The sequence below is a fragment of the Carassius auratus genome, chromosome 26, assembly GCF_003368295.1.
Source record: "Carassius auratus strain Wakin chromosome 26, ASM336829v1, whole genome shotgun sequence".
Lineage (NCBI taxonomy): Eukaryota > Metazoa > Chordata > Actinopteri > Cypriniformes > Cyprinidae > Carassius > Carassius auratus.
Window position 1 is genome coordinate 18,997,064 of NC_039268.1, and position 18,100 is coordinate 19,015,163.

General features: G+C 37.4%; 1 protein-coding gene across 2 annotated transcripts; it reads left to right on the forward strand.

Annotated features, from left to right (window-relative positions):
* Nucleotides 1-1,833: 1,833 nt before the first annotated feature.
* On the forward strand, nucleotides 1,834-8,559 carry LOC113044576 (protein sprouty homolog 2-like). 2 transcript variants are annotated; one of them, XM_026204671.1, is made up of 2 exons: nucleotides 1,834-2,414; nucleotides 4,158-8,559. In XM_026204671.1, the coding sequence occupies exon 2, from the start codon at nucleotides 4,201-4,203 to the stop codon at nucleotides 5,122-5,124; it is 924 nt and encodes a 307-aa protein (XP_026060456.1). In that variant the 5' UTR covers nucleotides 1,834-2,414; nucleotides 4,158-4,200; the 3' UTR covers nucleotides 5,125-8,559. The 2 variants fall into 2 exon arrangements, with proteins under 2 accessions (XP_026060456.1, XP_026060455.1); XM_026204670.1 differs by having other exon boundaries at nucleotides 1,841-2,414; nucleotides 4,150-8,559.
* Nucleotides 8,560-18,100: the final 9,541 nt, after the last annotated feature.

The window sequence follows — 18,100 nt, forward strand, 5'->3', positions numbered from 1 at the left end:
CATTATAAAGTGGCTTTGTATGGAAGCTATTTCCATGTTAAATAAACTTGTTGTATAGGTGTCTTTCATCCTCTATCACTGCTAGAGCAGATTTAACTGCGGATCAGATTGTGTTTGCATATTCTCTTTTATATATCAACCTTGTTATGTTTTTCATAATGCCTATTATATTTAAGGATTAAACAATATGTAATTAGATTTCTCAACCTGACATCAGAGCTTTATGCATATGATTTCCCATTGACTATGTGGATATTATTGCTGCTTAGGCAATCATGCACTATGCATTTCTGGTTCAAATGTATTTCTGGTCTTAATTCAAGAAATAAACATGGTACTGTTGTTAGCTTCTCATGCCACTAGAGAGCAGTAATAGGCCCAATGATTTTATTTATTTATTTTATTGTATTTCTTATTGTATTTTTTATCATTTCAATTGACTTTATTAATAATAATAATAATAATAATAATAATAATAATAATAATAATAATAATAATAATAATGATTAGAAGAAGAAGTAGAAGAAGAAGAAGAAGAAGAAGAAGAAGAAGAAAAATAAGAATACATTTAATCAATTTAATTTATTTTTATTTGGTCATTTACGTTTTAATTTAAGGCACAATCAGCATGTGCACTTTGAATTGTGGATTAAAGGTAAGGGGAAATTCATAAATTGATCGATTTTTAAGAACAGAGAAAGTTTAACTTATTGTAATCTTAACCACTTACAAATTTTTGCCAGCAAAAAAGAAAAGAAAGTGTTAAACTTATAAACCTAAGTGTCAACAGTGGTTGAGCAACGGATAAGCTCTCCTGTGAAAATGTTTAGGCTGTGAAAGCATGAGGCAGTCTGGAGCGATTTCTGATTCGCGAAAGAATATTTTGAATGAACAGATTCATTTGAATGATTCTGTTGAACCGATTAACAAACCCTACCGTAAGAGATGACTTTCAGTACGAGGAAAACTGTTAACATTACCGGATATATCACAATGCCGAGAACAATTAATATTAATGATATTTTGTAATAATATTAATAATTAATTTTACTGGGGAGTAATGATGTTTAAAGGCTAATGTTGACAGTAAATAGGCTTAGAATTATGGGCGAGCTGTGACCCCTTGTTAATAAATAACTATTATTATTATTATTATTATTATTATTATTATTATTGATGTGAATATGTATATATATATATATATATATATATATATATATATATATATATATATATATATATATATATATATATATATATATTTATATTGAATGTTGATGTTGTTCATCATGATATTGTATAGGCTACATGTATACGCGATTCAACAGTTTTCGATGTTTAAGTTATCACAAATGTTAGAATACGAGTGTTTCAGGATTCAGAAGTTTGACTGAAGAGGTTTGATCACTATTTGACACTGCACACTAACAAAACACAAGTCCTGTCACCATTTAACACTCTAATGTGAATAGGGATTTTATTAAACGCGTTTTATAGGCTATATCTTACGTTAAGCTCACTGTAAACAGAGTTTTGGTTTCGAAAAACGACCTTGACATATAGGCTACTTAAAAAAAAATAGACACAGATTTCTCACCTGAAAGTCGGTGAATAATTTGCACAAACTGCGCCACATTGGGGATACACTATAAAGCGTTTGTGATAAACAGCTAATTAAATTTAAGAATACACGCAAATGTCCCAGTAAGACGTAGGAACCGTTGAAAAATAACTCAACATAATTGTCGAGTCGACTCTTTGAACTGGTTGATTGAACCAAATCTTTAGAGTGAACTGATTCGCTCAGATGAATCAGTCGTTAGTGTGTTAGTGTTCGTGATACAAACACACACACACACAGGGAGTGAATGTTGAGTCCTGTAGAGCCAATGAGCTGGGACCGGATACGATATATCCTCTGGGACAACAGCTACTCTGTTCACCCCCTTCACTTCCACATGACGCCATTTACAGCATAAACCCGACCTCCTCTCCGGAAAGAAGAAAAAACAAGAGCTGAAAAACTTGAAAGCAGCACAGTGTGTGCCATGCAGCCAATCATTCGACTTGCGAGCCGCAACGCGTCTTCTTGAAAAGTCTTGAGCATTTTTTTTTTCTTCAGTAAACTCCGCTGATTTTGTTGGATTCTGTAACTTATTTTATTTTCGTGTAATTAGCGGTTTAACAGCGTAAATGAAACTATACTGCGTTCTACTTGGAATAAAATTCTGATGTTACTGTTTCGCGCGAGTTGTGCGGAAAAGTAGCGAAGACGAGGACGCGCGAGTGTTTGCCATCATCGGGATTTTTGTGAATGAATCTCCAAATGAATTGAGGACTAACCAAAGAGAAATTCCTACTAGTAGGATATACTCTTCACAACACAAATAGGGGGTTGAGGTGGTGAGATCACGGTAAGTGACGTGTGTTACAACTTTTTGTATTTTATTTGTTTTTTTATTTATTTTATTTTATTTATTTTTTGCAGTGGATTTTGACAGGCTTTTATTTTAGTTTAGTTTATTGCTTATGTTTTTTAGTCGTGCATTTATATTATAGTTGTTCGTGTTCTGCATGACTTTTTCCAGTGCTCATGCTCCGCGCCATTCTTGCAGCTGTGCAAATAGTTGCCATACGGATCTGTTCTCTACGTACTTACTTTGCCTTACTTTTCATTTAGTTAAATTCGCTAATCTCTATTGAAATACGTAATCTACAACTGCACGATTGTTTTGAAAAACCCATTCAACGAATCACTAAAGATTTTAAAAGCTTTACACTTTTTCATTTTTTTTCGCAATTATTTAAAGTTGCCATTAGACATTTAAAAGCATAATAAAGACTTACAGGATATTTCACTTTCCTTCAATAAGAACTAATAAGACATTTCATTAATTATTTTACTACTAATAATAAAAACTTTGGCTGCTGTTGCAAAGGGGAAAAATGGTTCTGTACTTTATGCCAGGTTTAACCAAGTTAAGTATTGTCATAAAGTATGCATGCTGATAACCCAGATCAGAAGTTTAAATAGGAGTGAGGAGATAAACAGATGTTTAACAGACATTTTGTTGATGGGGCCTCTCTTTGGAAAGAGAGATTGTGCATTGATATGGTAATTTGGGTAGTGTTATTTAGATTGAACTCAACTGGTGCCTAGGGTCCAGCCTGAAATATATGGTTTCATGTTTTTTTTTTTTTGTTTTTTTTTACATCAACATTTATTAATTTTTTGCATGTAAGTTTTTGTCATTAGAGCTCCGCCCCCGTTGATAACGTCATAATAAATTTGTGGACGTCATGTTACTCCTATGCATGCCAGCTGCTAGATATTAAAATTGGCGTTGAAAATGAAAATGTGTTACGGTGAATGTAAACTTTGATGTCTAACAAAATTCTATGATGGCCTAATTCACGTACCAGACCGCCATCTCGGTCTAGCCTATAAGCCTATATAAGTTGTGCAATACTTTGCATTTTCATACTTTTTAAAAATTGCATTTGCTTATGATTTTGGATCATTACGACTAAAATAATAGCTTTTACCACAAAGCAAAGTGAAGCTAGGTGTACTTTTTATTTTTTCTAAACCATATTTAACAAATAAGTTCTAATGTGCTCTGCAAGAACTGAACAGTGACAATGTTGTTTGCAATGTTAAAATAAACACACACACAAATCAATTATTTGTATTTCAGTACACATTGTACTTTATAATTCCCTAAAAGCAAGCCATGTGTGATATTTGCATTTATGTACAGATACGTGAAACACTGTCATTTATAAGATTTGTGTATATAAGAGTACACTGGTCTCAAACTTTTAATGAGGACAGATGTTGGTAGATTTTATTCTGCAAAAAGATCCTTATTTATTGTTGATCTGATAATGTTCAGCACCTGAGATACTGTAGAGAAAAAGTGGACTTGAGTCTACTAGATGTTCCATGAACTTGATAGCTGCAGGTGGCCTGCCCCATTAATGATCAGCCTTCTAGGGCTGTAGAGGTGGGAAGTAGTTGGGAGGTATGCATTAAGGAGCCTGCCTTCTGCCTTGCCTTTTTGCCTAGTTTATATGATTTACATATGGTAAGTTTATAGGATTTTACTTCCCTGTACGCTCTCGTTTAACTATCTGCCTTTCCCATAGGACTTCAGATGTGTTCAATGCCAGCCGGAGAGTTCCCACTTCAGAGTAAAGATGGAGACAAGAGCTCAAAATGGCGGCAGCGGCTCCTCTGGCTTGCTGCGAGCTTTGCGTGACACTGGCAGACCCCAGACTGGGGACTCGGAGCCTTGGGAAGGTCAGGTGCTCTCCCTGGACCAGATAAGAACCATCCGCAGCAGCAATGAGTACACGGAGGGCCCAACTGTGGCGCCTCGTCCACCGGCCGCCCAGCAGAAAACAGACTCGCAAACTTCTAGCCCGACTTCCACCAACTCCATTGAGCTCTCTGAGCATAGAAACTCCCCCAGGGCTCAACGAGCCGGACAGCAGATTCCTCAACAAGCCCCTCAGTCGCCAAGGAGCGGCGTGAGCAGATCCACCAGTGGCACCAGCGAGGGGTCACACAGCACTGCCAGGGCCAGCACAGGAAGCACCTCATCGGAGCAAAGACTTTTGGGAAACGAAGGCGGGACGAGCGATCGGGTGGTGAGGGCGCAGCCTAAACGTTCAGAGCTGAAGCAGGAGGAACTGAAGCCCTTGGCCCCAAGCCCGGGCCAAGCCGGAAACATCAAGCACTCAAATCGCTGCGAGGACTGCGGCCGCTGCAAGTGCGAAGGGTGCACCTGTCCTCGGACCCTGCCGTCCTGTTGGATGTGCGGCCGCAGGTGCCTTTGCTCGGCGACAACAGTAATGGACTATGCCACCTGTGTCTGCTGTGTCAAGGGTCTCTTCTACCACTGCTCCAGTGACGATGAGGATGTGTGTGCGGACAAGCCCTTCTCTTGCACCCAGTCACACTGCTGCATGCGGTGGACGGCCATAAGCGTCCTGGCACTTTTCCTACCCTGCCTGTTTTGCTACCTTCCGGCAAAGGGCTGCGTGGCATTGTGCCAGGCGTGCTACAACTGCACCAGTCGGCCAGAATGCCACTGCAAGAACAAAGGCGTTGAGAAATAAACGAGGCTTGGTTCCTGGAGTAGCACTGGGAAGATAACCTTATCTGGGACTATCTCCCGAGCAGTGGAAAAATATTCGCAAATTGTTGTAGTTTTGGCACTGTAGACCAAGAGGTGACATTGGATTGGCAAAAACTGGTTTGAAGTGGTTTGTTTGTCTGTTAGTTTTATTTTTTTGCTTTTCTCTTATCCACGTTCTCTCTTTCTGTTTCACTCTTTAAGGGGGGTGGATTTTGTCGCAACATCCTTCCCATGTTCTTTTCATTTTAAACTGAAGTCCAGAATGTTAGCCCTATTGACATTCAGTAATATGACTGATAAAGGTGACAGACTCCTCTAACTAACTGTTTGTGAATAGTATCTGCAAAGTATGTAAATTAGCAAATGAGCTCTTTTTCCAAGAGATTTTATTTTTGTACATATAATATTTCAACTGTGAAAAGCATTGTGCCAAACCAGTGGCACCTTGACAGATCCATATATATGATGCATATATAAAATGTGTATAGGGCTGTACATTCGTTTTGAATGTATATCAATCACTCTTTTGATATTTTGCCTTATAGAAGAGAAACCTTACACAAATTATCCCTACAACTATACTTGTAAATTGTACAGTGACCCTAAGAAAAACTTTATTTTCTAATTTCAACACATTGTTTAGTGTAAAAATATTTATTTGAAGTTTTAATTATTTTATAAAGTAATATTTATTTTGAGAGGCATCTTTATAGGCATCACCCCAACTCTGAGAAACAAAACCTCCTCTGTTGTTGCTGCAAAACAAGGGTGACAAGGGTGTCAAATCTGATGCATATGTTCACTATAAAATAGAAAATATATTAACGTTTTGAAATTAAACAATGCATTTTCTCTGTTCTTTCTGGCCTGCTGTTGACCTTGTTTTTAGCCTTTGAGCACAAAGGCCCATTTCAGAAAACCTACTGTGTTTTCAATCGTCTTTGTTTACCCAATGGATCTTCTGTCAGGGTTGCATTTCACTTTGCATTTATGATGAAAGCGATGATGTTCGCAGAGCTTCAGTTTCGAGGTCATCTGAAAATAAAGCAAGGAAAGTGATAGTGCACAATCGCGAATCAGCAAAATAGATGCGTTACAGAGATTCTATCGATGAGATCTTCCTGCACAAAGGAGATCAAATGAAGTTTAATATAGCTCACTAGAAATGCAACATTTAGTACTGTTGACTGTTATTTCATGGATGATCTTGCTTTAACCATGACCATTTGGAGACATAGGCATAATCTCGACTGGAAAATTGCAGAACTGTGTTAGTTTGTGTTGTTCTGGTTGACCAAGAAAACTAGGCAAAACTTTAGTCATGGAATAGTCACATGGAATTAAGTTATCAAGTTATGATTACCAATAATTAACACCAGTACATGGAACTCCAAATTGCTTGCCTGATAAAACCACCCAAACAAACTGATCTCAGATCAAGATAGACCCCAGTTCCTTTACAAAGAAGCCCTGATCTTGAGCCAGACCTTCAGGGGTAACTTCCAGCCTGCGCTGCCAGCAGCGGATACTGGCTGCATTTACTTCCATGGGAAACATCTGGCACTGGTTTAATCATTGAAGTATGCAAACCACTAGTTGACATCAGGAGGATCAGAGATTGTTTCTGTTGGCAAGTCGTTGTTTGCAACTCTCCCTCCAATCCTCACTTGTGTTATGGAAACTGCACTGTGGGAATATTAAGAATAGATATGGTATATGCAAGATGCCTTATCAATTCAGCTTTTGAGGAAATTTTCACTCCGAGTTGCTTGTATACATTTGTGCAAGTTGTCATCTTTAACCTTTTTGTATTAAGAAACTTGATTGCTAAAACATCGCAGATAACTCCGTTTGCAATTTCACAACTTTATTTGAATACGGCATGAGAAAAAAATCACTTCAAAATCAAAACTAAATATGACTTTAAAGTTCTCAAATTCAGGTCCCAGATTTTACATTCCAAATAAAGTGACATAGATTTGAACCAAAAGTCTAACTTGTATGTGCAAATATATGGTTAATTGCAGTTTAAGTGGTTTTCAGAGTACAAACCATCAGTTGGGAAACACTCTTTAAAACTAAAGCAGTTTTTAAAATGTCAAGGTCATGATATTGATTTGACTTTTTTTTTATACAGCAAATGTTTTTAAAATAATACATATTGATCTTGCAATGCATGCACACCTCTTTTTGTATAGTCACCAAGTAAAAGGCTGTTACTTTTTCCCATTTTCTTTATGACATGATATGTGCTACTGGCATTCGCACTGTTGGTTCAGCGTGTTGCCGCATGTTTGTTATTTTGCTGAGGGTTTGAGTGACAGGCAGCCAGCTTTCACCCCTTGGTAGGGATGAGCCCCCTTCCCCGTTTAGGTGGCAAAAGATGGAAAAACAAAACCGTCCCGATCGCTCGAGTGCGTCGTTTTCCGGCTTGCCTCCCACCCATTGTTTTAAGCTATGAATGGCAGGGCAGCGACGGGGGGTTGGTTTGCTCAAAGCCCTGCAAAGGGTTAAAGACATTACTTTAAATGACAATGGGCCAACAGTTTACCCCCACATTCGAACCCTTGTGTATTCACCGTCTTTTCAATGGCCTGCAGTTATTTCACCGCCTCTTAAGCCTCTTCAACTACCTGCTTGGTATTCTCACAGGGCAACCTTTGAGTGCGAGTGTGTGTGTGTGTGTGACAGCACGCACGCGCATGTTTTCTGCTTTGCGTGCGAGTGTTTAGCAGCCGCTAAATGTGTTGTTATGGGTGCAGGCAGCACAAAAGAAGGATAGATGGGAAAAATGACACCCTTTTGAAAGAACTGCAATTGCATGCCAAGTTCAAGAGAAATAGAGAAATATAGATTTCTCCATTGAGTAGAAAAATGGGTCAGATAAAGGCTGGGAGGGTTGACCTCAATAAACAGACAACAGATGGGACGGAACTTACTTTGTCTAAAAAATTAAAACTAGTATTAAATGTTCGCCTATGCCGGAACATAGTTATTGTTAAAAGGAATGGAGTAGACTAATAGGAAGTTACTTAATTTGTCATTGAAGACATTATGTACCCGTCTATTGATGTTTGGTATGTTTTGAAAGGGTATTGATTACTTCCATCCTCATTCTAAATTTAACCGTGTCAACGAGGACAAGCTACACAGGCAAAGATTGATAACCCTGGCTGGTTACCACAGGACTAAACAGGCAAACAAAAATGCAAGAAAAAAAAAAAGGAGAGAAAAAAAACTGATACCGTTTAAAGGTATAGTTCAGCCAAAAATGTATTTACCTTAAGAAAAAAAAATCACCATCAACAGGCTGTCAAAATATGCTGCATGATATTAAAAACAACACATTCATGTTTGGAGATGAAAAAAAAAAACTCACAATGGAAAAAACATAAAAAAAAGTTAAGGGGAAAACCGTTCGTAAAATTTATCCTGTTGTTGAACACAAATAAATCTAAACTGAAACCAAGTAATATATATATAATCTTTTTATTAACACAGTTTCATTAACACAGTTCCGGAGAGACACCCACATTAAGCAAGAGCAAGAGAGTCTGAAAAAAGAGAGTGCGCATTTGTGCAAAAAAAGAATGAGAGAGAGAGAGAGAGAGAGTAGGCAGCAGAGCAATTGGAAAAGCCCCCAGAGCGTCTCTTTGTTGGTTTTAGCTGGGCCCCGGCGCTCATGCCCCGTTCTGAAGCCCAGATCTATTCAGTCTGCTCATCAAGGCAGAATACTCAACAGGAAGGAAGGAAGCGGCCCTTTCTTTATACGCCCATTGTCTGACCACCGGGCTTAAGCAATCAAACAGCAATGTGCCGAGAGAGAGAGAGAGAGAGCGAGAGCAGGATGAGGTGCTTGTGGGGGCAGGGAACGAGAGCCCATGGTCTGTGTTCCATCCTGAAGTTTTTATCTGCGTCTCTGGCAGTCAGCGGCTTCCCGATTTCCTCACAGTCACAATCTGTATGCATTTTAAAACATGTTCTGATTCTGATTAAAGACAACACTGGCTTTGTGCACATTTTGAACTTAGGGATGGAAACATGCTTTAGACAAGTATGCAGACGTTGCACATGTGCTCAAGATACAGGGTTTCAAGTGCTTGCACCAAATAAAAGTGGTATTATTAAGCAAATTTTTTTACGTTATATATATATATATATATATATATATACATAAACCAGGATTTGACTGACTGTAGAAGAAGACAGTTCATGCTTATGTGCGCTATAGTGCCCCTAGTGTGACACTGAGAATGCAATGCACTAGTGTGGTCTGGCACTATATTTCATACCTTTTTTTTAAAATGAAAGACAATATGAGACATTTGCGGTGAAATCATAAATAATACAGACTTTATGAGTGTCACAATCTTACGTGTTAAATTTGCTTCCTCCACTGTAAACTCCACTGCTCTCTCTTGCTACAAACTCAAACTACATTCTAAACCTCGTCCTGACATTCCTGTCTGAATGAGCCTTCAGCTTTACCCAAAGGCAGGGGAAGATTGCATTTCCGAGAGAAAGAGGGATGAAATTCCATAATTGCATGGTCCTTTCTCTTCCACCCTCCTCCTGCACCTTCCCACCCTTTATCATTTCAAAAACAAGCACCAGATCTTTTCATAACTTCACATGAAATAAATGAATCATGAAATGCAATAATTCATAGTTTTATTTTAAAATGGCACTATACAGAAATTACATTATACTATTAATATTTTGACTTCAAAATAAATGCTGGCTTACAATAATAACCTGTGTTGCTTAATTGTGTAGAATTGACAATTTGTTCATTTAGTCAAAGTCAAAGTTTTATAATATTTTATATAAAAATTCACATAATTTTTAATGAGTTCTGGCGGTATACAGTTTGAGGAAAAGTATATATAATTTTTCTAAGCAATTTTATCTCCTGGTAGAATATAAAATGAGAACAAATAATACTTTAATGTAATTTAATCTATCTAAATAAAATAAACAATGCAATTCAATACAACAGGCTTACACTGAAGGGTGAAGCCATATAGAAATCAGAATACCAATAAGACTTGGAGATGGTTTTTTGTTGTTGAGCTGCACCAATAAGCAATCACCTAGAAACCACCCAGAACACCAGAACAACCAGCATTTTAAATTTTGATTTTGCATTCACATTTTCTTGTTTAAGAGTCAACTATATTACATAATATATTCCTCATGGGAACTTCAAGCTTTAAATTGTTCAGTTTAATTGCAATCTTAAATTCAGTTTCAAATCACGACCAGCATGTAGGCACACTGATATTCTCACACACACAGGATATGGACACGATTCTCTGTCAGCGACGAGAAAGCACCTCACAAGTGTGTTTCTGCAAAGCTTGTCTGCCATTTCCTGTGGAAACTAACCACACAATCCATCCACAGACAAACACGGCAATGAATAGACCACACATCGCATTGCATGCAGTGGCCCCAGAAAGTATTTGGACACTTAACATTAAAGTCACACTTAAAAAATGTCATTGCATTAGAACAAAGTTCTCTAAACAATGCTTTCTGGGCCACTTTGTTCTTTTTCTCAAGGTGAATTTAAGTGCACGTGTTAAGTTCACACAAGTTAAATTTATTATGTTAATGTTACACAACCATAAAGTGTCACAATGTGTTTTGCCTTCATTTTCAAACAGTGGATCTATTGTTAAATCATTCAAAACCCGACAAAAGTGTGCTTGTGCAATCTTTCTGACTCTTGTTTTGATGTTATCCAATGCAAAGCCATTCACAAATTTTAAGGCTGACACAAGTGTGCAAATATTTTTTTCTTTTTTTGGCCACAGTATAAACTGACTTTAAAATCACTGAGAAAGAAAAGATAAATCTGTTTTAAAATAATTGCAATACATTAAAAATGCATATGTTAAAACTTTAATGCTACATCTTTTTGCAAGCAATTATTATGCATTTGTTTCATTTTGCTTCAGTCTTGTTTTCACCTAAGAAGGTTCATCTTTGCACATGCACTCACTTGCATTCATATTTCTGCACATAAAAAAAGCTTGCACACACAAAGAAAACCTCAAAATGAGCATGCACGGACACATGGCCGTGCACCGGAATCATCATGAATCCAGGGCATATCAATTATCTCTCTATAAAAGAGAAAAGAGCGGAACCAGCTCAGGAAAAAGGTGAATGCTGGGACAGCGGTAGAAGAAATGAAAGAAGCCTCTTTAACTTATGTAATAGGCGTCACTGTGCATTAGGACTGTGGAGAACTTCCTAAATGAACAATCCAGCCTGAAGGCAAAAGGAAGAAGGGATGGGGAGGCTGGGGGGAGAAAAGACGGATAGAAGGGCAGTGGTCTTGCCTTGGGGTTAATTGAGTTAGAAGACATGAAGGAGCCCTGGAAAAGGCCTGCGTGGTCGTTAGGGTTGGTGGGGGTACAGGACTAATTAGAGAGGAACACAGACAGACAGAGGCTGGAAGCCCAGCAGGTTTCTGGAGAGCGGGATCACGGATTGAGAAACGTCTGGAATGAGCGGGTCGAGGAATTTGTGTTTGCTGATCTGTTTACTGGTCCTTAAAGGAGGTCATTTTTGATTGCATCTGAGAGATATGATGAAATATGATATAGTCCCATTTTGTATATATACAAAACTTATATGCTTTATATCAAAGCTAATTCAATGTTGTTAGTGCTATTATTTTTAATACACATTAAAAGAACTCAACTGCAATGGAATAAAACCTCTCTGATCCCCTTAGAGACTGAAAGCACTGAAAACAAGTCAGTGGATACTCTAGCAATGCTGTACTATACAACTCAACATGCAAAAGCTCACTACAAATGCCCAAAGACTACCCAGAACACCTTAGGAACATGCTAAAAATCACGCAAAATACATGAGCAACAACCTAGAAACTCCATAGCAATGGACTAATAACAATGTATAGCAATGTTAACCCGAAACAGAATGGTTAGAAACCATTAAAAACTACTCAGAAACTGAATAGAAATATGTTAAAACACCCAAAAATTCCTTAGCAACCACCTAGCAATATCCTAGTAACCACCAAGTACACCCTAGCAACCACATAGCAATGTGCTGAAAAAAAGGCCAGAATGTCCCAACAACTGCACAGCACAGAAAAACATTGCTGATATTTTCTTCAGAAAGTTTGCGCATGTCGTTTTGTATGTTGTCGGGGTATCAGAGTGAGGAGAAGGCCAGCACCTCGGCTGATGTAAACAGTGTACTGGGCGTGAAGCCACACGTCTGCTGGATGGATGAGGTTGTCAGCCAAAGTGTAATCACAGTACAACACCAACACAACAGGAAAAGCAAATGCTACACATGACTCCAACCACAAACACGACAAATGTTCACGAGCCCCTGCCGACCTGCAGCACATTGACACAGCAACACATGACAAATCGCAACAAATTATATTGTGTCAATTTTATTGTCACATTTCTCTGAACGTGCCAAGAGGAAACTCTTACTCACAGGTTACTCTATAATTGCTCAGGAGACTTGAGACACGTTCATTGTTTCATGTTCCATGAATCAGATGTTACAGTTTTGTTTTGTTTTCGTTTGTGTTTTTTTTTTTTTTTTGGAGGGGGGGGGTGTTGTCATCATAAAATAAATATATAGTTTTATAAAAAGACATATATTTGTATATTTTTTTAAATAATTGTATGTAATTTAATAAAAGTAACAATGTGCTTTGTATATATATATATATATATATATATATATATGTGTGTGTGTGTGTGTGTGTGTGTGTGTGTGTGTGTGTGAAATTTTATGTAATATATTATTAATATATCAGTCTAAAGCTAAAAATGTTTAGCTTAGTTAGTTTGGTTGTTTAGACAAATTTGATGAGGTTTTTGTTGTTGTTGTTGTTTGTTTGTTTGTTTTTGTCTCTTCCACTAGATCTTTTTCTCATAAAAGGATATCAGACACTGAACCTTAAAGTCTAATTTTGCTATGAATTTTATCTTATTACTAACTGAGAAAGAAAAAAAATAGATATGCAAATGCTGATTTTCATTGCATACACAAATCTCAAATGAGCTCTCTGAACTCTGAATGATTATTTAGCTTTTTTTTTTAATAATTTCATACAACATCCAAGATTGCTCAAAATCCCACTACAGGAAATAAAAATCCCAATTGTTTCTCTTTGCCAGTAATGAGGCTCAAAGGAAACTGAGGCCTTTTGGATTCTTTGACTTTTCTCAGAATAGCATTTTACACTGCGTTCTAAAAGCATGCGAGTAATAAAGTCTAAGATGGGATCATTTGCAGTGGGTCGTCCATACAAGAGGTGAATGACTGCAGAAGCTCACAAGACCCCAAATGACACATCGTATAATTAATGACCGACTGTAAATACCCCCTCCCAGCTGAACCCATTCACTCGCTCCCAACAACCAGCCAGCGGCACACAATGGCGTCCACAAGAGCAGGACTAACAACAGCATTTAACATAAACCCTTCAACAGGAACAGAGCGCTTCAGCAAATCATTAACCAGCCCGTCTCCGTCGCGACACTACCGACAGGACAGGATGTGCTCTACAGCTGGTCTGAAAGCAGTAACAATCTCTTTTGCACACTTCTGCACTATCGACCCCCTCCCTCACCCTTTTCAGGCCTTGTGGAGCAAGCAAACGGGACGGTCGGCAATGGTTTAGCATGATAGTGTTTAAACCCAGGAGCTGATTGCTGTTGACTCACGCGTTTGTGTGAGCGCGTCTCGGCACTGATTAGCACAGTCTCCATCTGTTTCTAAACAGCAGCGACAGTTTTTTGATCCTTTTTTTCTGAGTAAAGGCACGCCTTTTTATACATTCATCTGGGCCAGACACAATTTGACTCATTCACTGATGAACAAAGTCGTTGGTGGGGTGTCACATCTAAACCTTTTATTGCCACTTTAAAGTGTTAAAGTAGTCCTGCATGTGCCTTTGTACCAACTTTTCATGTTTGTCCTTATCTTCACAAGAAAAAAGGGGCTCTGATGTTTAAACAAGGTTGTTAAGTTTATAGGTTCAGACCCGAGAGCCAGGGCGCCAACTGCATCATAAACGACAACTTTATCTCACAAAAAAAACATTATATAACGCTACTTTTTTTTCTTTCTTCTTTATGTGAGTCATGATTACTTGAGAGTAATGATGCCCATAGGGGAAAATAAATTCACACATGAGAATGTCTCAAACTATTCTTAGATCCTAAAGGAACATTTCAAATTAGATTTGTCCTAGATCAAATGATGTGAGCTATGAATTCACATTAATTTTATAGCTACACCTACTTTCTCCCAACAATTCTATTTTTTTTTTTTTTTTTCTACTGCTATTTACTATATCTCAACAATAGTCTTATTTGTTTCTAAAAAGTTTATTATTATCTATTACTATTTTTGTAATTGTGTGTGTGTGTAGTTATTATTATTATACTTATTTTATTGTTAACCTGGGTGGGGGTAAGAAAAGTAATATCACACAAAATGATGCAGTAAGGCCCCGTCCACACAGAGACGCATTTCTGTGAATACGCACAAATTTTTTATCGGATAGGCGTTTCGTCCACACAGATCCGGCGTTTTCGTAAGGTGAAACCGCTATTTTTTGAAACCTGGTCCCAGAGTGGATAAATTTGAAAACGCCGTCTTTGCGTTTTCGTCTGGACGGCTAATCCGTATATTTTCTGAAATGATGACGTCATCAGCCCACGTCTCCCCCCTAGTCAGACACCTCTACGTCACGTAACAGCAACAAAAACATGAACAAACATTGAACGAATGTCTTTTTATTAAATAACATTAATACTGATTAATAAATGTATTGTTCCAAGTTCGTTTGTGTACCACATGCAAGGTTTATGAGCATAGTCCAAGTCTTCTTCTCTGTTTTTAGTGTATATCTGTGGCAGAATTACAGTGCCACCTACTGGTCTGGCATGTATACTACATCATTTTGCGGTTTCGTGTGGACGCGGATATTTCTTGAGACGAGGAAAAAAAAGATCGGATTAGGGTAAGCTCTGTCTCCGTGTGGACTGGGCCTAAGATTCATGTCCGTGGTAAAAATGGTTGTGGGACAAGTTATGTACTGAATTTAATAGTTCGCTTTCAGGTGTTTTTTAAAACACTAAACAGCAATACTAATAGTGGTACTAACTAGCACTAACTATAAACTGTAACTCAAAATACAAGCTACAAACATGAAGCTTAGCTTGCAAAAACATTTGCATGTATACAAATCTACTAGCTAGGAAATCTGTTACGGATGTAGGACACATGCTGAGATATGCAAACACAACCTCGGAGTACGAAACCCCTCTTTCAGTTTGAGATCACTGTTCGGTCTCTACCAAGTGAGTAAGTTACAACGGCTGCGTACAAGTACCCTTTAAAAAGAGCCATTGAGACACGAGTTATAAACTCGAGGTACACAAACCTGCAAGCCAAACACGGTCACATAACCACCACTGTCAGAAATTACCTTTTTAAAGCAATGCTGAGTGATTTCCTCAGACTAAGAGAAGGCGTATATTTAGTATAAAACAGGTTGTGTTAAATGTGAGTTGGGCAGCTGCGATAATGAAAATATCCTTCAGCACAAGGGCAATAAAAATGGGTCAGGCCACATTTCTTTAACAAACACAGAGACAGACAGCCACCCAGTCATTCAGCGAGTAATACACACACAGATTTTCTTCCAAATGTTTCCCCATACAAAGTTACTTTCCATAAAGTATTGCACTACGCTTTTTAAAAAAAACGGATTTCCCATGATCTAAACTAAGTTCAATTAAAGCTCCATAAATCTCGGAAACTGGGATTAAACTCAAACACATGATTAATGGATCTATTTTATTAGTGGTTTCTCCGAACAGCTGTGGATCCCTCTGTCAGCCAAAGTTTAATAATTGTGTTTGCTAAGACAAGCATCGCTATTACTATTGTTCATAGGGTCAGGGATTTGAACCAGTCCCTAAGTATTATGCAGTCCTGAGTATTAAACTTGAGCCTGTAACTGTCTGCCATAGACATGAGAGTTTCATATATTGTGAAGCTTCTTGGGAAGGTGTGTTGTAACTTTAACAATAAAAAAAACATATCCGTATCTTAAGATATAAATCACCCGAGCAACCATAAAGCAGTGTGCATAAAACTGCTCAAAACACCCTAACACCCTAGAAACTGCATAGCAATGCACTAATAATAACTCAAAACACCTTAACAACTGCATAAAAATGCACTGACAATCACTCAGAATGCCTTAGCAACACCCTAACAACTGCATAGCAACGCACTATTAAACACCCAGGACACCTTAGCAACACCTTAGCAAAAGCACAGCAAAATGCACTGAGAATAATTCAAAACATCTTAGCAACACCCTAACAGCTGAATAGCAATATTCTAAAAACAATTTAGCACACTCTAACAACCTAGCAACACCCTAGTGACCAAGATTTAAATATATAATATATATATATATATATATATATATATATATATATATATATATATATATATATATATATATATATATATATATATATAATTATTATTATTATTATTATTTAAAAAAAATTGTATCACAAAATGTCATATTCACAATATTGTGGATTTCCTGAAATCATTCAAGAAAAAAAAGAAATAAATAAAAATATAAGTTAAACCTCATCTTACATAATTTTTTAATGATTCTGACTTGACGAAAAAGAAAAAGAAAACCCCACTCTAGTGTATATGAGGGTGTAACAAAAACCAGATGCAGCAGCAGCAGGAAGAGCAGAGCAGAGCAGTCTGGGATAAGGGATTAGAGAGTGTCACACCATTCACCACTGCAAGAGAGGACCTGTTAGTGGATTGGAAACATGTCCTCATTCATTAGGTGGAAGGATACTGGGTGGAGACCGATATGTTGGGGGTATAAAACTAAGCATCAATCCAAAATCAAGCGTAATGCAATTAATTACCAAACAAAATGGTTGTATTACTAGAGTGACTCTCATATAACTCTCACATGACTATTAGTGTCTACACTTATTTCAAATCAATATGTATAATCTTAGCAAATGGTACATCTCTGATTGCAAAACAAACACAACACACACAAAAGGGGATTAAAAAATAGATTTTAATATGAATAATAATTTTGGTGAACAGTTTTGGATACTGAATGAAATAGAAGTACATTTATTATTTCTCATGTCTGCCATGTTGAATTTTTGTTTCACTGAGCTTGTTGCAACCAAGCTGAACTTGACTTTCTAATGAATGTCCAGAAGATTTTCTTTTCTCTCTCTCTCTCTCTCTCTCTCTCTAATGCGTCATCAGTATAAAAGGTAAATGATGTGTGAAATGTTTGTTTGCATTTCAATGCAACTTTTAATTCAGTGTCCATTTCCTGCTGAGTTAACTTAATCTATTCAACCTGTCAGTCTAACTGTCACCCTTGTTGCTTTTGTATATAATATCTAAGCAGATTAAAAAAACACTAATTTAATGAATTAATCAAAATGACCGCTTAAACTATAGAAAGAGGAAAATAAATTGTAATTCAATTAAATCGGAAATTTTAATGCGAGCCAGGTTTCCTTGTTTGGCTAAATAGCGCAGTCACTGATTGGCATGCAAAAATTAGAATAAAATAAAAGAATAGTTTAATGTCTCAACTGTTGAATCTATCAAAACGAGTTTCCTACCTGCATGTCTGACCTGTTGAAAGTACCTGCATCAAATTCTTTCACTCACACTCCTCAGTTACTTCCATACTTCCACAAGAAATCTGGTCTTAATGAAAATGACTACATATTATGCCAGAGGCTCTACAAATCAAGCAAGCAATAAAAAAACCCTTAATGTTGATGTTGTCTGGATCTGCTAAACCTCATAATTTCATCACAGGAAACTGACACAACCCACGCACACTATAACAGCTC

Excerpts from the sequence above, each read along its gene's own strand:
- LOC113044576 (XM_026204671.1), top strand. The coding sequence starts at position 4,201 with ATGGAGACAAGAGCTCAAAATGGCGGCAGCGGCTCCTCTGGCTTGCTG.